This window comes from Sander vitreus, chromosome 6, assembly GCF_031162955.1.
Source record: "Sander vitreus isolate 19-12246 chromosome 6, sanVit1, whole genome shotgun sequence".
NCBI classification, from domain to species: Eukaryota; Metazoa; Chordata; class Actinopteri; order Perciformes; family Percidae; genus Sander; species Sander vitreus.
In genome coordinates, this window is record NC_135860.1 from 21906807 (window position 1) to 21929973 (window position 23167).

General features: G+C 39.0%; 1 protein-coding gene across 1 annotated transcript; it reads right to left on the reverse strand.

Annotated features, from left to right (window-relative positions):
* Window positions 1-314: 314 nt before the first annotated feature.
* On the reverse strand, window positions 315-9141 carry LOC144519032 (uncharacterized). Its single transcript, XM_078251913.1, has 11 exons — window positions 9111-9141; window positions 8269-8476; window positions 7884-8154; window positions 7618-7795; window positions 7322-7398; window positions 6975-7145; window positions 6605-6851; window positions 6322-6491; window positions 5954-6094; window positions 4378-4933; window positions 315-4303 (listed from the first exon to the last, which is right to left on the reverse strand). Exons 1-7 carry the CDS (start codon window positions 9139-9141, stop codon window positions 6798-6800), a joined length of 990 nt encoding a protein of 329 aa, XP_078108039.1. The 3' UTR covers window positions 315-4303; window positions 4378-4933; window positions 5954-6094; window positions 6322-6491; window positions 6605-6797.
* Window positions 9142-23167: the final 14026 nt, after the last annotated feature.

Here is a 23167-nt window from a genome sequence, read left to right on the forward strand (position 1 = left end):
AAGCCATACAATCGTAACCGTCGATGGTAGACTTAAAACCAGCTACGATATGACTAAGCGATTGCATATGCTAATATAGACATCAAAAGTTCATGGGGCACCAACCTTGTTTTGAGATGGATGTCTTTTATTCGCGCTGTCTTGGATAAGTACTTCATTACCCACAATCCCACAGTGATGCCTCTGATTGGTGGAACTCACGTCATGTCACATGTGACTGTTTGGTTAAACCCTAAACCCCGCGAAAGTCCGTGAGTCTTTGCTGCTGTAACTGTGTAGGCAAAGAATGGGCTTTGGTGTAGGCTACTGTAACTTTTATTTTTATTTTTTATTAGTAAAGAACATTGGTACATCGCCAGTACGTACATATACAAAAAGAAATACCAGAGGTGCATATACAGGAAATGCAAAAAATAAATAAAAAAGTAAAAAAAGAAAAGTGTAGTACAAGTCAAATGTATCACCGATAGATGAGAAATTTATCAAACAAAATTCCAGTCTTAATTGCCTTCTTATTCTTAATGTCTCTTAGGGACCGTTCGGTATTTATGGAATGGACTACCGTTTGGTGCATATTTATCCATGTAGCTCTCAGTCTCGGCCCCCTAGCAGATGGGTCTGACCGCATACGCAGAGTTTGCTGGGGGGGGCAGGAGGAGCACTGCCCCCCTGGTGGTCAAACGGGTAATTGCATTGTTTAAAAAATGAGTGGAATAATTACGTCTGGCATGACCAGATATTTTATAAATATCTTAAATAACACAAAACAACTAAATGGTGGTAGGTAATACATCAGATTTCATATACTACTTTAGTAAAAAAAAATATTACCTGGCTGACGATGGGAGCAGCAGGACTTAAAAAACAAAGTTACTGTTGCACTATGTCTGGACATCTTGCGTGCCAACCTTGCAATAAAGGTTTCCTAAATGCCATGTATATAAATGTGATGTCAGCTTACTATTTGATTGCGGGTTTTGTGTAGATTTGGACTTTTATACGTTTATTCCACTTTGTTTAAACGGCGAAGTGGAGAGGCCTCGTTCACCTGTTTGGAGCTGGCTGGTGAATGTGGCGCTCGTATAGGCCTTGCTGGATACACCGTATCATTTACCTTTTTGTGGATCTACTGATCGCTGTGGATTACTTTTTTTCCGTGTCATTGGATTACGGCAAAATACAGATCTTTTTTCTCAACGTGTCTTAACGTTTTATGGTGAGTTTGAAGAGGCATCTCAACAGACTGTAGGTCCAACACTGATTGTTCACCGTTACATTTTAATTGAATTTAAGCGTCTATTGCGTTCCAAAACAGCCGCGCCGCGATTGGATTTCATAAGGGCGAATTGTTAAATTGTTACAATGTAATTTAAAATCTGCTTTAAAAATAAACATGTGTTTTGGAATAGAATGTTCAGCTTCGGCAGCTAAAATATTCAATGACGAAGCCTAGTGACAAGTCCATAGCAACCAGTATTGAATTGTTATATCCTAGTGTCCTTTGCTGAATGGTCTCAATGTTTTATTGTTTTACTTCATGTGAATACTAGTTTACTAGTTTATTAGTATTTGAAGTAATGCAGTAATGCAGGAAGTGTGCATTTAGTTTCCATGCTTATTGTGTTTCCACAACGTTAGAGAGTAAATCTACTGAAATAACAGATAACAGAGGAGTGGGATGTATAAGATGAGAATGCAGAGGTTAACTCCTGTACATCAGGGCTGTAAAAATCAAATGGTATCTGTACTTCTAAGGTGCTAAGTGCAAACTTGCTCGCAAGGGGAGAGTCATGCCTCTTCTTCAAATCATTTTGGAGGGTCATAGGAAAATTATTACTGACTAGGCCTGGCAAACTCGATTCCTTTTAAGGATTCGGGTTATTCTGAGTCACTCAGTAAAAAAGTCCGGGTTGTGCGAGTCACTTGAGTCAGTATTGTATGCTACATCCAAGGTGAGCTTTTGATTTGGATAAAATGCCATGTTTTCATTTAGAATCTTTTAATTTTATTTGGAAAACGTTATATCCATAAATGTAAATGGCCTGAAAGAAAACCGAATATTCATTTAAAAATGACATGAAATTATATTTTGAAACTTTAATAGGACTGACAAATAAGAAAGCCATTCGGACTCTGAACATTCACAATGACTTACAACCTCTTTAATGTAAATATGTATGTATGCATTTAATGCTTTCAATGTGTATGTGTATCTGTACAGACAAAAAAAACATGAGTTGTTGGCGAGGTGAGCTTACGGACTGTCTGCTCGCCCTAATTGCATTTAACATACTACATTTATACACCAAACCTACACTCGGCCTAGCTAGGCTACGTGCAGAACATTTTATGTTATTTCAGAAGTGAAAGAATGGCTTTTGTTGTGGATTTGCTTTACCCTGAGCTCAAGGAGAGACTTCACTCGCTCGTCTGAATCAGATCCACTCATATAGCCGGCTGAGTCGCGCGAGAACTCATGAATCACTGACAACTGACTTGTGAGTTCTCGAGTGAATCCTACAGTCTGTGAGCTTCCGGCTCTGAGTCTGCGGGTCGGAACTGTCTCTCTGCTCACTCAGGCGCTTGAGGTGACTTGTGGAGTTGCTGTTGCCTACGAAATTGTAAGTTATATAAAGCTTTTTGCAGCTAAGATGGCTAGGAATAGTAGAAGCTAATGTTGCAAGAGGTTTGTGTGTGACGCTGTTATCATTTTAGACAGTAGGACTCAACTGAACCGGGTTAATGATACTAGAGACTCGCGATTCGTGAGTCAATTTAAAGACTCGGGTTAAAGATCCGAGTGAATCACGACTCAAACAGGTTTATTACTGACGAGGGGAGGGTCAAATCTTTTTAGGTTAGAGGCCACAAAACTCCTCCGGTGGCCCCTTAATTAAATATCGAACAGTCCCTTAGTGTTGCCGTATTGGTGCAGTTCTTGAAAAAAAGTGTTCAAAGCTTGGTTTGGAGTCCGCCCATTTTTTCTTGTGAATGTGGAATTTTCCCAATAACAAGATCAATTGAACAAAATAGACAACATCTTTGTCCATCTCATTGCCTTCAAAACAGATACAAATATATTTATCCTTAAATTGAATTGATTGCCCAGTGTTCCGTCTTATAAGATGTTGAACATCTACCCAAAATGTTTTAGTACACATACAGTGAAAGAACAAATGACAGATTGTTTCTTCTTCTAGTTCACAAAAAGTGCTGGATATAGTTTATGCAAGATTTTAAAAGAAACTGAAACAGAATTTGTCTCCAATTGTCAGTCCTCGCACTGTCAAAATACATTCTCCAGTCAGTACTAAATATTTGAAAACAACCAGATCAAGTATTAAAGTTAATTGTTGTTTCCAAATATATTCAATGTTTTCATTGAATTGAAAAAAATTGGCGTACTTCTCCTGTTTCATGCTTCAGTTGATGTTTAATGTTACTACAGGTACACGTGTGGACCGCGTGAGCGGATGCCGTCCGAGGTTGAAAATGTGTGCTGCAGGGAGATACCTCAGGTAACGTTACAATTATTGTCTGGTTTATCTCACTGCGTCTACGTTAACATTAAAAAGGATGAAATAAACCAAGTGTTTTGTCAAAGAGCACAAAGACACAGCATCACCGGGTTACCTTGTTTCCTGCTTTTTGTTAATATCACTGTCATATGTAATTTAACGGTCTATGTAATATTTTATAAAGGTCAGAAGAAGATGTGACGAGCTACCTGACCCACCACAGTGTATGGTGGACCACCCAGGCCTGGAACCTGTCTGTCTGAACCCTTATTCACTGCAGAATGCACTGAATATTTACAGGGCTGATTATGGGCCTCTCAGACTCATCAAATCATTTATAATGTATTTTTATATACAGCTGTTTTAATTATATTATGCTACATTAATTAAACCAGAGAACTCCTGTTTTACAACAGCATGTAATAATGACATGAACTAATAATAATAATAATGGGTGTCAGCAGGACCACCAAAATCCTAATGAAGATGCTAAGTTGGTAACAGGCATTCATGGAACAGAGATGAACAGCAACCACAATAGCAAGTTACCAAAATATTTATATTTAAAGCAGTGGGTATAATAGAATGATATGAACTGTAGTAGAAATAGTCTAATAACAGTTGCAGCAAGCGCAACGATGAGCAAAGAAAACCTGTGAAAGCAGAGAGAGAAAAAACTGATACTGTAGGACATCACAACAAACCATCTGCGGCTGGATGAGGGTGTGAACGGCTCTCTCCAAAAACTTCCTGCAGAAAGTGGTACAGCTGGGCAATGTGATCATCTGGGGGAAACAGATGACTGTTAAATCATAACAGTATTTTTAATTGCTACATTTTTATGATTAATTAACTGTACCTCTGCCGTTGCTCCTCCTTGCACTAACGTCGTTGGGGTCGTCGGTCCGGCTGAGCTCAGACTGGCTCACCTCACTAAAAACAAAATGTTTACACAAAACGTTTTACCTGGACTGATGCCCATTGCTATTATTTTTATCCTGTTATTGGGTCAATGTAAAAATGTTTAAACAAAATGTCAGTTAGAAGCATATGCATAACTCAAAACATGTAACCTGTTTAAGTATGTCATTTATATTTCTTCTGTTTTAGTCGTTACAGGTATTTGGCCTACAGAAGTTTTGTCAGCTGGTGCTGGGGGTTTCTTGGTCGAAGGTTCAGGGTTGTTCTCCCTTCATGCGTCGTCCTTCGAGTATGCAGACAGCACCTACACTGGTTTTCGACCTGTGCTGGATTGAAGCGTGACACAAATCCTGCAATGGCCTCTTCCATGGATGACACCGAGAACTCAGCACAGAGATCCTCTGGAATGGTGATCTTCTGCAGCTCTTCATTAAAAAAGGTGCTGGGTCAGGGACAACACTCAAATGTGAGGGCGATGAGTTCATTTACATAGCCTGTGGAATGAATGCATTTTTTTTTATTTATTCATTAACATGTAATGTTTAATAGCAATGTACTAAATGTATGTGTGGCACAATGTGTTCTACACGACACGCAAATATTAGCCCCCCCTTTTAATTTTTGAACTGATCAGAAGCTAAGGACTCAAAACATAAACTACTTTATTACTTATCTGTATCAGTGTCTGGTCACAGGGTAATTTGAGTACGTGTGTTTGAATGGGTGAGGTTGTTCCTGCTGAGCTCAGCATAGTCAGCAGAGGGCGCTCTAGGCTTTACGATACACTGGGCATCAGCAGCTAATGCTGACAGTAGAAGTAATCGTCAGTACGTGATGAATGAGTTCAAGTGTGTACGCTACAGAGAGTGATCTGACGTGAACTCTGTTTTTACAGAAATTGTTTAACGTGAAATCATTTTAAGCGTAACATAGTAATTAATTATATTGCAGCGAGAGAGACTTTCACCAACAAGAAACGCAAGAGATAATAAAAGAAATATGACTAATAAAAATAACAGCAATGGGCATCAGTCCAAGTAAATCTTTTTGTGTAGACATTTAGTTTTTAGTGAGGTGAGCCAGTCTGAGCTCAGCCGGACCGACGACCCAGACGACGTTAGTGCAAGGAGGAGCAACAGCAGAGGTACAGTTAATTTAGCATAAAAATGTATCAATTAAAAATACTGTTATGATTTAACAGTCATCTGTTTCCCCCAGATGATCACATTGCCCAGCTGCACCACTTTCTGCAGGAAGTTTTTGGAGAGAGCCGTTCACACCCTCATCCAGCCGCAGAGTGATTCTGAAGCAGGCTATAATAGCTACAGTTCTTAACATTTTATTAGACTGCTATATACCCACTGCTATAAATATTATTTCTGTTATTGCATTAGTTGTTAATGTTAACTTGTTTCTTTTCACGTCTGTTCCATGAATGCGTGTTAGTAACTTAGCATCTTGCTTTCTCGCAGGTTTCTTTGGATTGTGGGGGTCCTGCTGACGCCCCCTATTACCATTTTTATTGTAGTTAATTTCATTATTGTAGTTTCTATGCCTTCTATGGAAGGCCAGTTTAAAAGGCAGGATCTCCCAGAGCACTTGTTGACTGTGGCCGGTTGGCATTCTCATTGAAGTGGAATGCTGAGAGATAGAGTCTGCAACAACAACAATGCAAATTATGTAATGGGTGTGTATTTTATTACTTCAATATGTTGTACAAAGAAATAGAAGTCTACACACTGTGCTAAGCAACCTGAGGAAATGGCCCAGATCAAAAGTTTTTTTGTATTTTAATAATCTGGTCAGACAGTAGGCCAGCAAAACTACTCTAACAGGGGTAGTTCTGTCATAATGACGGCTGGCTGTGCATAATGTGCATTACCTGCAAAGCATCCTAATGAATGGGTACACCACACTCTTTGGTGCAAAGTGAATGACAATGCTGTGGAAGGCCTCAAGAGAGGATGTTTGGTGGTGAGGGCTTAGTTTCTCCACACCCTTGATGAACCTCGTTTGTAAGGACCTTCTCCAGTCTGTAGGAAGCCTTTGATCCTACGAAATTATTTTAAAACTGTTTAGAAAATGCCTTTGGATGCCAAATGTAATGGTTTTATATTACCATCATTCATATTTTTCAAAGGAATACAATAAGAATAAATGTATACCTGGCTTCAACCACCTCCTCTTATCTATGACATCACTGTGCTCACACTTTGGAAAAAGGGGGTCTTCGTGTGTGTGTGAATGTTGTGGATGTGATTGATGACAGATGTCCACTTTGCCACCTTCTCTGGGCCTGTCTTGGATGATGATGCAGTCCAGTAGAGATGGTTCCTAATACTCTGTTGCCACTTTTTTTTACCACCTCACAATCCTTTTCCTTGGCAAGTTTGTCAATGTTCTTAGACATCCCTTGGATTAAACAATATAGTAAAAACTACTGAGTAATATTGAAATTCCATGTCAGAGCTAACTGTAAATTACAAATTCAGACAGAACAGTGTGTCAAAAGCATAATAGATTAATATGTCATACCCTTATCAATATGCCAGACGTCATAGTACTGTTTTCTCTCAGGTATTTTTGAATCTGGAGGTGGCGGTCTGTGACTATGCAGTCCAGTGTGACACCACTTGCCTCCAGAAGAGCAAGGCTTCGCTTCAGACCTTCATTCTCCATGTAGTAACTCCCTCCGACCTCATTGCTCTGTTGATAGAAAACAGGGTAGATTGAGGGAAGAGGACACAATATGAAATAGCTGGAGCAAAAGTCCAATGTGCTGTCATAAAAGCTCATGTCAGATTACTACGTTGGGGATGCTTTGCAATTGCATTTGCACTACTAACTAGTGGTGGTTTAAATATCTTTGGTAATATACACACCTGCACAAGTTGGATATCGATGACTGTGCTGGTTTCAAGATTCATCACAGTATAGCTTCCAAATTTGGCACAATGGCCTGCAAGACAACGGTGCACACAAATCGCAGTAAAACAATGTAGCACAGTACATGTAATAAAGTAAAACGTTATTAAGGCAGTTTAAAAAGAAAACGGTGCAACTATTTCCGCTGTAGCACTACATAGAGGCGCTCCGGTCCCACCCTACAGGGTGATACAGTGAAAGTGCTACCAGAAATTAGTTTTCAACTCAAAAGGATGGTGTTTCTGCTACTGACCTGGAGAATCTGCCCGTATATCTCCTCCAATGATGACCTTGCTCTGCTGGCTTAAACTTTGAAGCTCAACCTGCTGGGCCCTTTTCCATTTCCAAACAATGGCAGGTTCTAGATAGGTTTTGGCATGTTTCCGGAAAGCTTGGTATCGCATGCTCCTCACACCAAATGCGTTGAAAACCTTTTTAAAAAATAATGAAAAAATGTAAATTGCAAGTCGATATGCGTATAACAAAAAAATCATTTTGTACAAATGAGCACCTAAATACCTTTTTCATTCGGGTGAAAGATGCCCCTGTAAAATATACAGCCGCAGAGAGATGAATGTTCCCTGCAGGTGTACTTCCAATGAACGGTTGACTCTTCCACTCTCTGTTGAACTCACAGCGGTGGCACGTCTGATCAACAGCAAGGAAAGTCCCACGTATAGTTTTCCGGACATCACACATGGAGCTGCACACTGGACATAACTCAAACAACTCGAGGAGGCAGTTTTCATATACAATATACTTAGGTACATCATATGGTAGTGAGGCTTGTCTGTGCAAGGGGAAAAAAAAGGAGCACAACAGAAAAACATAAGAAATATTATTCACATCAGAATTGAGACACATCAAAGACAAATAGCTATTGGAGCTTTCCTTGAGAACTTACGATACAGTCGATGACTCTGTTGTCATTGACACACTTTGAATGAAAGTGGAGTCATTAGGGTCAGTAGCCTCAATGGAGGCCTCCCATTCATCGTCATCCTCCTCTAGTTCCAGTCGCGGCCTCTTTTTGGGTGGAAGGGGCTTCAAGGGTGTTGAGGTGAGAAGTGGGGGAGACCACACATTCTCACAGACCACACTTGTCTGAGAAGCTATTTGGAAATTATGCCTTTGTCAAACAATGTAGACTGTGGCTCATTTGAAATAGCAGTAATAACAAACCTATCATGTAGTGCATAGGACAAGATATATGTATACAGTCTCTAAGATCAATGTTAAATGTCTGCCCACATTATCTACTATATCTTGTATTACTATATCTACTATATATATATATATATATATATACGATATATATATATATATATATATATATATATATATATATATATATATATATATATATATATATATATACATACACACACACACACACATATATACACATATATCCTCATCTGTCTGTAAAGGAAGACAGCAGGGCGAGAGAAAGGAAAATCAAAAGGGTTGGCAAGCAGGGGATGCATTTTTTATCATTTGACAGAATCGGTAATTTATATCAATAACGTAATCCTTTATTTATATCGTTTATAAAAGATTATCAGCGTACTTTCTTGCCAGATTCGCTCGCCAAGAAAATACTGTATATCAGACGCTGCAAATGGCGAGCCGCGATGCGTCCTGTCTCACAGCTGGATGGAGAAAAAAAAGCTGCTAGAGCCTCCAGGGGACTTCGGGGCGCTTTTGCCCCTAAAAAACGGACTTGAACCCGACGAGAGCACCAACACAGGTTCGCTGAGTATACGCGCTCCGCCATTTTGCTAAAAGACGATGTGATACACTCACACAATCAGTCACAGACTATCTATAGTTTCCTCTTGGCCAGAGATTAACAATATTACAAACAAACTAAAATAGTAGGCGACATCTTTGCTTTGTAGCTAACGTCAGTTAGCTAGTTCAGTAGCTAGCTTCTTATATACGGTCTATGGTAGCTCGACAACTAGCTAACGTTATAATGTACACACACACACACACACACACACACACACACACACACACACACACACAAACCGTACGTTAGCTAGCGGTGACACAGCCAGCTAACCAACCATTAGGGAAAAACGAAACATTATCAACTCAGTTAGCTAGCTAGCTACGTTGTGAAATAGTTTTTACTCACCGTTTCAATGCTTGGGAGAGGGTGCCGAATAGTTGGAATGGATCCTTTCATCAACAGTAATTTTGATACGACTCCAGCATCATAAAGCCCCTGATTTAGTACGAACTGCGGTGAGAAATGTGCAGTACATAGCCGAAAAGCCTGACTTGGCACAGGTTGAGGCAAGTCTCCAAAAATAAAATCCATCCACTTGTCAGCGACATCTTTGTCTTTTGGAAGGCAGTGCAGTGATGTATTTGATACTCTGCACCCTGAAATGGCACATTTCACACGGCCGGTTTTCAGGTACAACTTAACTCCAGACATGACTCTCGCTTCTTCTCGGATTCTTCTCAGCGGCACTAAGCGAACGTTGGGAAAGGGGACGGGGCTAGGTCGATTTTGGAACACGACACCCATTGGTTACCCGGTTTCTACATAGAAAATACATCAAATTCTAACTGGCCCGTTTAGCTGAGAGGCGGTCTAGTTTTGTGGGGGGTGGAGAAATAGAGCTCAACAGTTCCGGAAGTAAAAATTTCTCCATTGACATTTGCAATATAAGCCATAAAATCGTAACCGTTGATGGTAGACTTATAACCAGCTATAACCAGCGTACATGACTAAGCGATTGTATATGCTCATATAGACGCCAAAAATCATGGGGCACTAACCTTGTTTAGAGATAAATGTCTTTTATTCGCGATGTCTTGGATAAGTACTTCATTACCCACAATCCTGAACAATCCCACAATCCCACAGTGAATACTCTGATTGGTGGAACTCATGCTGGTGAGGAGGGGGGGGTGTCAGTACCCGATCTCTGCTGCCTGCACGATCTGTCACGAGGATTTACGACACTGCACGAATCACGATCTGTTCCCACGCTTCTGACGTTAGCCTCTGCCGGGAAACTAACGTTAGTTTAGCTAACAGCTAATTCGGCTAACCGTTAGCTGACAGCTTGATTCAGTGTAAAATAACATTAACTCAAACTTAACACTGGGTAAAGCCGTCTACAGCTGACGTAACAGCCGTTATATATGTTAACGGTTATTTTCAGGTTTTATTTTGAGGGTCTTTTAAAGTTATTACATGCTGTCTCAGCTAGCGGTTAGCCGAATTAGCTGTTAGCTAAACTAACGTTAGCTTCCTTTGTTCAGTGGTGCGTGGTGGTTTATGGGATGAGTAGTTCCTTCGCTCTCAGATGACGATGTGTACACAGTCTTGTACCTTTGACTTTTTGGGGATTTTCTGTTCGTTTTTTTACTCGAAATGATACGTTGTATGCTTATGAGTCACGTCCCACCTGGTTAGCCTAAGGCATGGTCTAAAAGTCTTTATATACGGATTTTCCCAGACGTCAATGAGAGAAATGAATGGGAAATTTACTTCCGGAACCCAAGGTCTCTCAGAGGAGGGGCGGCACTGTTGAGCTCTATGGCGGCAGTGAGCGATTTCACATTTTCACAGCTTTTAATTTAAACCGCCGAGCCTATATGACACACAGAATCCCATAAAAACCCATTTTCACCATATGGGACCTTTAATTGAACTGTTGCAACCCTTATATAGCGTTTCATGTTTCTTGTAAAAGTCTACAAATAAAATAAAGCTATTGTGTAATATACATTCATCATAGTCAATAATATCCAATACTAATCATATGTTATTACAAATATTTCTTCCTGGCATGAATCCCGATTGTTCTTCATCAATAATATCATCCAATCCTAATTTCAACCTTTTAACAAAGACCAATGCAAATATCTTAGCATCATTATTTAACAGACTAATTGGTCTCCAATTCTCAATACTCAGTTCATCTTTTTTTGGTTTAGGAATCAATTTAATAAAACCTTGTTGAAGAGTTGGAGGTAATTCTCCTTTTCCTATTGCTTCTCCAGACATAGCTACTAAAAAAGGTGCTAATGACTCATTAAATACCATTTACCAAATACCATCATTCCCAGGAGATTTATTTCTTTGAGACAGTCAATGCATTTTTGTACCTCTGTTAAACTAATCTTCTGGTCGCAAACTGATTTAAAACTGTCTTTAACTTAACATATCCATATCGCTTTCATTTTCACAGTCAGCAGCGTATAACTTCTGACAGAAATCAGCCACATATTGTGAAATAAACATTACATCTTCACATATTAGACTATTAATTTTAAGTTTACACAGGGAAGACAACTCAAAGTTTCTCTTTTCCAAATTGAAAAAGTATTTAGTGCATTTTTCACTTTGTTCAAGCCACTTCCTCCTAGATCTGATAACGGCACCCCTGGCCTTCTCCTCGTATATTTTGTCCAATTCAAGTTGTAGAGATGATAGCTCAATCATTTCTTCTCCGGATGAACTTAATTTCTCTGATAATGTTATCGTTTATGGAATTATTTGGGACTCGCTTTCTTTCTTTGCTTTAGCAATCTGTTTCCCAAAAGATAGGGCCAAATTCCTGATTTAATATTTCATTAATTCCCAACAGTTTCCAAAATTATTGAGTAATTTTGCTTGACTCCAGTATCTGTCAATTAATGTTTGGGTTTCTTTTTTAAATTCTTTATTTTGTAAAAGTAATTTATTTAATTTCCAGTAATCTTTGTTAGAGTTGTGTCTACCTATGCCAATATTTACATTAATTGTTACAGCCTTATGATCTGTAAAAACTGCAGGTTCTATCATCACTGAGTCCACCTTATTCTCCATGTCTGATGAGACCAACCAGAAGTCTATGTGGGATTTTTTAGATCTATCCTTATTATTCCAAGTATATATGTTTTGGTTTGGGTGTTTATGTCTCCAGATGTCAATTAGGTTCAATCGACTACATATATTTCCTAATTCATTTGTTGCTCTGTCTTTGGGAGGCCATCTATCCATACTTTCATCCATTACTGTATTAAAATCCCCCCCCATAAAACTTTAGCTGAAGGGAATACCATAAAGAGGTGATTCATTTTACATTCTACTGCTGAAAAAATGACTGTATTATTTTGTCTATTATTGGATGCATAGATATTAACCAAAACAAACTGAGATTGGTCAATGTCTACAAGAAGAATTATCCATCTACCATCATCTATTAGGTGCTTGATGACATGACCCTTAAACTTTCCCTGCAATATAGCGACCCCTGCTGACCTATTACTACCAAATGAAAACCACACATCTCTTCCCCAGTGACTCCTCCAAAATGACACATCTGTTTCGGAAGCATGAGTTTCTTGAATAAAATAAAAATCGGCACCTTTAATCTGGCAATATAAGAATAAACATTTTCTCTTCAACTGGTTTCCAATACCTCTGGCATTGACAGATAATACAGAAATGGACATTTGAGAACACGAACAGATAAAAGAATAACTACTCTCTCTAGACTTTTAAGCTTTTTTGGTCATTGCAGGAATCACTGCACAAGTGTTGTATATTGGTTGCCTTAACAGAACAATATAGGCTACTCCATTATGACCGAATCTTACCCACAATATTCAAGTTTACCTAGGAGTATATTATTATCACATACCTCCGTTTGCTTATTTAAATTCTTTGTCAGTCTATTTTAATCTCTTTCCCGTTAATAAACGCCTTATTTCCCACGAAGTAGGCCTTGTCTCCTCTCTTCCTCGCCGCCTCCAAGGCAGGCCATATACAACTGCGGGTGTCTCTGTCAGCTGTGGTCAGATCCTCTTTGAAATGGAGCCGGTTGTTCTTCAGGTAGTCGTTCCTCTTGGATCCTCTCCATAACACATACCTGGCTGTTCTGGACATGGACCTGAAAATAATTGGTCGTAAATCGTACTGGTTGATTGGATCTTCCGTCTTTGGGTCTGCTGATTCTGTGGACAACATCTATTGCAGAAACAACCGTCTCAGCCTCAGTGACAGGTAGCACTGCTCGACAGATATCCCGGACTCGTGTTTGAATGTCATCCACTTTTTCAGGAACGCTGTGAAGACGGAGGTTATGGCGTAGGCTGTAGCAGTCGACCTCGTTGACTTTCAGTTCCATGACAGTAACTTTTTTCTGAAGCTGCTCACAGGTTTCTTTAAGAGCCACGTTCTGTCTTTTCAAGTCCATAACTTCTTTATGGCAGAAGTCCAGAGACTTTTTAAGACCGTCAATTTGAACTGTGTTGTAGTGGACAGCCTTATCGATTTGGTCTGCTCTTTCATTTATCTTCTCAATGACAACTGTGGTGATTGTGTTCTGCAGCTCAGAGAGTGATGGTTCATTGCCGGTTTGGCCGGGATGTGTTTTCTCTTTTTGAGTGACGTTACTGTTACCTTTTGACTTCTTAGGTTGACGTTTCACAGGCGTGGTAGGAGAGGAATTGCAATCTTCACCATGTCCCGCTTGACAAGCATAAGAGTGAATCTCACTTATGTTCCGTTTTTCTTTAATAATTACAACCTCCATATCTTCCAGTCGCGGGAGTTCATCTTCACCAAAGTTGTCCATCGTTGGCATGTGGTAACGTTAGCTTAGCTTACAGCTAGAAACTGATAGCTCCACCTCTCTCAGATGCAGGCGTAAAAATATACAGTATATATTAATGGGAAATGTCCATTTGCTTCTCCAAAAAAATTTATTAACTTCTTTTGGCAACAAAATGTAGTTGGGTCAAAGACATGGCATGTCAATTCTGCTGTCCAAAGCATAGTCATAATGTTAAAAATAAATATACATTTTAAAACTTATATTGCTTTACTCTCCCCTCTTTACTCACTTGTATGAGTATTTATTGCATGAAATGAAAATTTTAAGAGAAAGTACCAAACTGTCCATTCTGGGTAACGTCCCGACTTAAAATCTAAGTATAGAAATATGACAAAAATGTCAAAAGAATTCATAAAAAAAATAAATAATAATAATTGTACTTGGGCATAATTGTGTGGATGTTTGCAATTATTCCTACAAATATAATACCAATACTGAGCTTATTTACTATTTTACACAAGAAATACTTTTGTCCAAACTTTTGGATATCCCCAAGTCATTCCTTCAACAATGACAGTCAAGTAATTTAACTCAGATTTTCATGGTATATTAAACAATCATGGCTTCCTGAGTTGAGTATACAACACAAACCTGATTACCTTTACTGTAAAGCATTTTAAGACATCTTTAATAATTTTTCAGTTTTTGGCATGGAATATTACATGACCAAAATCAAACGATGAGCCCATTTAATTATAAATACCCAAATATATCATATTAATTGTGTTAAAAATGTAGGTTTTTTTTTGTTTGGTTAGCTGTAACTATAGATATGCCTAAACATTTATATGCTAAAAATGTAGACATTGAAATAATTTTTAAATCCATTCCTGTTACCCAGGAAGGAAATTTTTCATGGAATAAATCATATGATTCATCAAAAAAATTTTAATTGCATTTCTAAATTAAATTCCTGTTGTTCAGATGTATATATAACACTCTAATAAAAATAGAAAGTGCTTTTATTTATTTTCAAATTTTAAATTCTTATTCGTCTTTCACCCAGTAGTTTGTGCAGTAATTCCCCCACTTTTTTGCTAACGTCTCAAAGTACGACTACTCATGCCGCCATCTTGAGTCGACCTTGTGTAGGCTACTGTAACATTACTGTCTACTGTACAATCTTTAATAAAAAGAAGAAGAAAAAAAACCTGTGTTGCGTTTCTGCACAGTAGACTTATCAGTACAATCATGATCTCCTTGGCTGCCATGATGGCTTTTTTCAAGGACGAGAACAAGTGTCCAAAACAAAGTGTGAAAAACACTTTAAATGGGGTCACGTTATTGAATGTAGTGTATCCGAGGTTCAGCTTGTGGGTTTTGTAAGGGCCAGCATGAGGGACAAGACATACAAAGTTGTGGTGAGTTTTGCAGGGAGGTTGGTAACGTTTGTTAACATTATCCGTTCACTTTAGCTAGGCTACTGTAGCCTTCATACTGTATGAGTCATATCAATCATTTTATTATTTGCATGATTACTACTGAAAGAACTGCTATTAACTGTACATGCACTATATAAAAATCACTATGTTTTGGAGGAAAAAGTGCGCAAGGCGGTCGTTGGACTGGAAGTTGTTCAAGAGGTTCTTTCGCAGTCTTCGACTATATTATTCAGTGGTGCGCGGTGATTTATGGGATGAGTTGTTCCTTCACTCTGAAATGAAAATATGTACACAGTCTTGTACCTTTGACTTTTTTTGGATTTTCTGTTAATTTTTTCACTCGAAATGATATGTTGTATGCTTATGACTCACGTCGTAGCTGGTTAGCCTAAGGCATGGTCTAAAACTCTTTATATACGGATTTTTCCAGATGTCAATGGGAGAAATGAATGGGAAATTTACCATAGTAACCTAAGGTCTCTCGGAAGAGGGGCGGGACTGTTGAGATCAGGGTGGGAAATTAGCACCCACCACCAGCCAATGGCGGGTACTTTTTTAAAGTGGCGGATGATTTTGCCTTGTATACCAGCCACAGTGGCGGGTGGATTGTAAAACATTCCTTTTAACGGATTGGATAGCTTTTGTCAAAGAACGCTATTGCTAAGACACAATGCACAATGCTTATAGGAGTCGCGTTACGTTACTGCTAATGAATGCCCAACATTTCTGGATTTTGCTGCTTCATAATAAAAACATTAAAATACCAAAATAACGGAGGACTTTTATTGTGAAGAAGTGATAGGAAACGAAACCGTTCACAGCCGGGGCTTTGACCGTGCATATTTCCGTCAACTCCAGACTTTTTGTCAAGTAGTTTTCAGGCTAGTCCGTGACACCATGTAGCTGCGCTGAGGTACAGACGAAACGAAAATTATCGGTTAAAAACATGTGGCGACATATCCCTGGTGTTAAGAGGCCTGCCGCGGAGTCAGCATTAGCTATGAATGTAACTGTTGAGGGCAAAGTAAAGAAAAAGAGAAGGTAGCCTACTTTTCGAACAAGTGGCACATTGACAAAACGTACAGCGAAAGACCATGCAAAACATTTCAGACTGTCCTGTCAATCTGTATTAAACATCAATGTATGCTCGAACGATTTTTCAGTCGCTGAAAGCTGCTGCTGTTTTAATCCTGTCGGCTCTCTGCTGCTCAGTTCCACACACCCACCCACACACACACCCACACAAAACCCCACCCACACACACACACACACACACACACACACACACACACACACACACACACACACACACACACACACACACACACACACACACACACACACACACAGTGGATGCAGGAAAAACCGAGGATGAGACGTACACAATGACCTAAATTGAGATTAGAAATAGAGTTATTGTAAGTGCAATGATAAGTTAAAGTCCAATAAGTACTTTATCAAACCGTATGAATGTGTGTCCCAGGCCAGGTTAGGAAATTAACAATGTAAAAATCAACAAGCCACTGACAGAAATGTTCAAATTTGATTCATTCAATAAATTATTATTTTTTGTCTTAAATCCACCAGCCAATTTTCATATTATACCAACATTTGCAGCATCCTGAGCCTTTTTGGAAAGGTTACTAGGAAAACTCAGCCCAGAGTAGTTTTATTCTCCCCAAAATAAGTTTCCTTTTTATTTTTAAAGAACTATACAAAAAAGTAACTCACTGTCTCTTGCAACTTCATTGCAACAAAAATACAAAAGACATTGCAACTTTTATCGAAATTTTTTACAAAAGCTCCCGCAAAATCAGGCATTTTGGGCCGCAACAATCTCAAAAAAAGGCCGCAAAATCCTGGAGGGACTGTTTGATGCTACGTTACTGAGAGATGTGTTTGTTTTTTTTTGTTCATTAAACATGTAGGCCTACAATTACTGTAGAATATGACCAAACTGACCAAACTAAATTGATGCCACTTATAGGCAGGCTATCTATCTAATAAAGCGAGACATATCTGTTGTGTGTCCGTGTTTGGGGGGAAGGTAACCTGCACATCACACGCAGACGCCACATGCAGAACGCTTTACAACAGGGGAGGGTGGGGGCTACAGCCTTTGACTCTTTTAAATTGTTGTGAGCTGGCAGAACATAACGTAATCTTGGAGATTATTCCTTCACAGCGCTGTGCAATGCGAGAAAATCTCAGAGTTGAACCGGGCAGACACAGCAGTTTTGAGACTCACCCTGGGTTGGGTTAATTAAGTCTACTGTTAACTTACAACACTAATAACATTACCTTCGCCAAAATACCCCCGTGAATCAAATCCCCTACTTCACCATTAACCGTCAAGCCACTAAACCTCTCTCTCTCTCTCTCTCTCTCTCTCTCTCTCTCTCTCTCTCTCTCTCTCTCTCCCCGCACACACGTACAAACGGCCCGGTTCTGGTGGTCGATGAATGCAGATATGTGCTAATTAGCTCTCATAACAGGCCGGGTGGGTAGCGCATTGCCATGAGTCCGTCGCCAGGTCGCTAATGTCTGATTACTCTGATTATTTTGTCTGTCTCTGTCAGGTAAATACAGAAGTAGGTTGGCCTACAATGTCTTCCTCTGATGTAGACGTAGCCTACACTGTAAGTCAGTAGTAGGCTTTACAGTGGAGTAAGTGGTTTGGGGTCCTTCTGTAAGTAATTTTGGGGTACAATTTGGTTTTGAAGAATTCTACAAGCAATCGCCCGTTCCAAACAGGCACATTTTCAACGGGCTCTAGTCATTATGAATTCATGATTAAAAAAACAAAAAACAAGTCACAGGGTTGTAGTTTTACAATTTCCAAACTCATTCATCGCCTGATAATGGTCTCACACTTTAAGTCCAGCAGCCGTAACGTTAGCAGTACAGAAGGGCTGGACAACTTGCTTATCTTCAACTGTGTTGGCAAAAGAGGACATAACATGAAGAGCTGGTTATATTTTGTATCAACTAACAAAAATAAATAAATAAATACATAAGTGATAAATAATTAACGTTAATTATTATATGTAGTTAATAAATAATATGTGACTAACATTAACTAATAATGCTTACATTTGTCTGGGTTCAGCATAACGTCATTGCATCACTTTACTTTAATCCAGTGTGAAAGCCATTTGGACAAAAATTCCACAAGCAAGGCAAAGTAATTGACGTTAATATATAACCAAAAACAAAGATGCCATTTAATCCAGCTAACATTAGCTTTTTGTTTTGGTGATTTAGCTAGCTAGCTAACGTTAGCTAGTTAGCAGTTAGTTAGCTACCTAGCTAAATGCTCCCCAACTCAATAACTGCAACAGAAAATATGACAAAATGCAGTTTGTGTTAAAGGTACAATATGTAACTTTTCTGCATTAAACTGTCTAAAAACGACCATACCTATATTATATATTTTTTTGAGTTGTGTAGTTACACTATCCCAAATGTTTCCATAAAATGGCAAACCCAGAGAAATCTGTTATTTTATTTTCAGACACGTCACGTTTCATTTAGACAGTGAGGTGGCGTCATATAACCTTTCACCATCTAGTTACTCTTTTCTTCCGTCAAAACACGGGCACCCAGATTCTACGTTCGAGAGTCATTGTAAATCATACAATGTCACAGAAAAAAATACTGGTAACACTGCTTTTTCTGCCAAAATGCATCATTCTGTGATTAGTTACATTCCACTTTGCAACACAGTAATCAGCAGAAACCTTATTTATTGATACATATCAATATTAATCCAGCTTAATGTTACTACAATGTATGTGCTGGTTGACAAGTACCTAACATTAATGCTAGCTAATGCTTGGTGGATAACATCATAGGGAATTGTTACTAATACCTAGAAAATTCCGGAAGAAATTTTGACAGTGTGCCTACTACTTGGTGTACATCCGAATAACACTAGCTAAGGGTTAATAGCAGTAGCTGTATTGACGTACATAGGTCACACACACAGGGAATGTATGGATGGGCTTACAAGACACCACAAATGCATACAGGTCAAGACCACAGTACAGCGTAGTACCACTTATAGAAAGGTTAAAGTACTGATTATTTACATGGAGTCTGGTGGATTTAGGATGCTTAAAGTACTGATTATTTAGATGGAGTCTGGTGGGTTTAGGATGCTTAAAGTACTGATTATTTACATGGAGTCTGGTGGGTTTAGGATGCTTAAAGTACTGATTATTTACATGGAGTCTGGTAGGTTTAGTTACGCAAGCCTTAGCAATACAATATATATATATATATATATATATATATATATATATATATATATATATATATATAATACCCAAGTTTTGCTTACATTTTAAATACATACAGTGTTGTTTTAATGGTGAAGTGTTAAGTGTCTTAACCCTTCAGAGATATACCTTTTTAAAAATGTAAGACCTTTCTGTTTACCAGAAACCGCTATGAAGTAGCTGGTGCTAAACCCACTAGACTCCCTTTAAAAAAAACAATAGTTTTAGCATGTATAGAGCCGACATATTTTCACATGTAAATCAGTAAAGGTGTGTTTATTTCAACCAACACTAGAGTTGTGATGGTTGGAAAAAGTGTAGAGAAGATGAAAAACGGCTTTTTATAGTTTTGTTCGGTTTCTGTCAACTTTGAATGGTGTGTGTTTTACGATGCTAAAAATAAAAAAAATTTAGAGACTATTTATTGGGGCTTTTCCCTTTTATTATGAAGTGACAGTGGATAGACATGAAAAGGGGGGAGAGAGATGGGGAATGACACGTAGCGAAGAGTAGCAGGTCAGATTCGAACCCACGCCACTGCAAAGGACTCAGCCAACATGGGGCGAACGCTCTCACTGGCTGAGCTAGATGCCGCTAGATGCCCCCCCGACCCCATTAGTAACAGCTGATCTGAGTTACCTTTACACTGCTGTTTTACATGTCCTGTAAAGAGAGGTCAACACGGCCTACAGTAAAGAGTCTTTATGATAGGAGCCTAGGAGGTGTGTGTGTAAGAAGTTGTTGCTATGGTGATTTCCACAGTGAGGGAGGGGGAGACAGTATCTTACATGGGTCAAACATGTCCATTTAATGGTAATTACACCTCTTAAGTTTGTTCTGTAAATCAAAACGGTGGGTGCAAACGGCAAAAATATTATCATCACAAGAAAGATAAAGGTCTGGTGAACGCATTGATGTGTTTTTTATGTTTATGGTTTCAAATATATGCGACACAGAGCAGGTAATAAACAGGGAACCGTCTGCTTACTTCCAGATATTTAATTTCATTGTTTCTATCGGCAGTTGGTATGAACAGAGCCAAAAGTTTAGGTCCGGTGGATTCCATAGTTACATCTCTGCGACCGGCACAAGATTTCCCACATTTTGACTAACCATGATGTATGAAGAGTGAAAACTGTAGGGGAGAGAGCAATTTGCATCTGTGTGTCAATCACTGCTCATGCACACGCATTCATTCTCCCTTGTGGGGGGAGGGGCTTAGGAGACAGTTTTGGCTCTAGCAGAAAGGGGGGAGGGACTGAGAAGTTGTCGATATTAGGAAGATAGGAAGAGGAGAAGATAAGGAGAGGAGGAGAAGAGATGAGGAGGAGAGGAGTAGAGAAAGAAGAGAGGAAGAGGGGAGGTAAAAGGAGAAGAGGTGTTATTTGTAAGCGAACATGATGTGATGATGGACTAACTCTGACCTCAGGCCTCAACACTAGCAGCTGTTCTCACAGAGACTTGGCACAGTCACTTCACAGCAACAGCTCAACACAGGGATCAGATCACATGACCAACTGCAGTTAAAGGATGCCATGACGACTCCTGTCTCAGAGAGGCAGTTAATAGTATGAATGTCTTAGAAAAGTTGAATAATACCTAGATTGTTTGAAAGGTGTGGCATGTTTTAATTGTTTTTAGTTGAAAAAGTGGGAATGGGTTTATTAAGTATAAATATCATTGAAAAGTATAATATGAATAATGTCTTTAATATGTGGAATATCTTGTTTTTGAAAAATGCTGAATGTCTTTTGAAAAGTTGAATAACACCCAGAATGTTTGAAAGATGTGGAATATAATGATTAAATATTTAATAATAAAGAACAATTTAAACCATGTTATAACCATGTTAACTTATTTTACAAATGCAGACACATTCTAAAAATATTCAGTGTCAACTGCACCAACATAATTTCTATTATTCATACGATTGTTACCGTACTTTAGATAACAGAGCCTTCAGTGCATTTCAGTACACACACCAGTGTTAATTTCGTTGACAAAGACTATGACGAAAAATATGACGAACCTTTTTCACGGACGAAAACTAAATAAAAACTAAATAAAAAGTCAGATATGATGACGAAGACTGTGACGAAATATAACAGACACTTTAGTCAACAAAAAAAAATGAGACGAAAATGTTAGGGAGGGACGAATGGAGAAGAGATCCAATCAGAACCACTCTTTTTTGTGGGACGAGTTGGGAAGAAATCCAATCAGAGCGAATCTTTGAGGGTAGGTTGATTTATGCGGAAGCAGCAGAGCCATTTTAAAAAGCCACGGCAAATGCATGCTCTTATGATATTTAGTCGACTAAAACTAGACTAAGAGTAAAAGATTTCAGATGACTAAAATAAGACTAAAACCAAATGGTGTGTTATTGAAAAGACTAAGACTAAATCAGAATTTGCTGTCAAAATTAACACTGATACACACACACACACACACACACACCCAGTCACTCACTCAGTCACTCACTCAGTCACTCACACACACACACACACACACACACACACACACACACACACACACACACACACACACACACAAACAGTCACTTCACAGCAACAGGTCAACATGTCAGGGACCAGATCACATGACCAACTGCAGTTACAGGTTGCCATGACATGACAGCATTGGTCAACATGTTAGTGAATGCCTTCAGCATTCACACCAATAAGTATGGGCAATAATAGTCATTGTGCCGATTGCACATTGGCACACTGAAAAATAATAATGTATACTTTATTAATCCAGCAAGGGGAAATTACAATGTTTTTCAATCTGTTGTTATTACACACAGGCCTGAATTACACACACATGCTCAGTACCTATACATGCACTAAATGGAGAGATGTCAGAGTGAGGGAGCTGCCCATAAAAAGGTGACCCGCCTTGCTCAAGAACACCTTGGCAGTGCCCAGGAGGTGAACTAGCACCTCTCCAGCTACCAGTCCACCACCATACTTTGGTCTGTATGGGGACTTAAACCAACAACCCTCCGTTTCCCAACCCAACTCCCCACTGACTGAGCTACTGCCACTCATTAATATTAATATACAGTCAGTCTATGCTGCCACCCCCATTTCAATTAATTTGTTACATTAATTGAATTAAAATTATTTGCATTTGTTTTGTCTGCCATGAGCCAGTAAGTTCTTTTTTCTCTGATTTTGATCGGTGCTTACTCGTCGCATCTTCTTTTGCTCCAGCTAAAGTTAGCTGTGGAAGAAAAGTGTAGCTAGTGTTGTGATGAGACTGTTCACCAGTCTAACACTGGCCCTGGGTCAGAAACGGTTTCAAACCTCACTAACTAGCTAGGGAAATGTTGGACAACCTAACCTACGATGACCCCTTGAGTTAGGTAGTCTGGCACCACCATCAGGTAGCTAGCTAAACTATCAAAACGTACACGGACCAACACCACACACTTTACACACACTAGCTAGCTACTTACTGAAATGTAACGTTAGCTAGCTGAGTAACGTTATCATCACCACAGCTGCTCA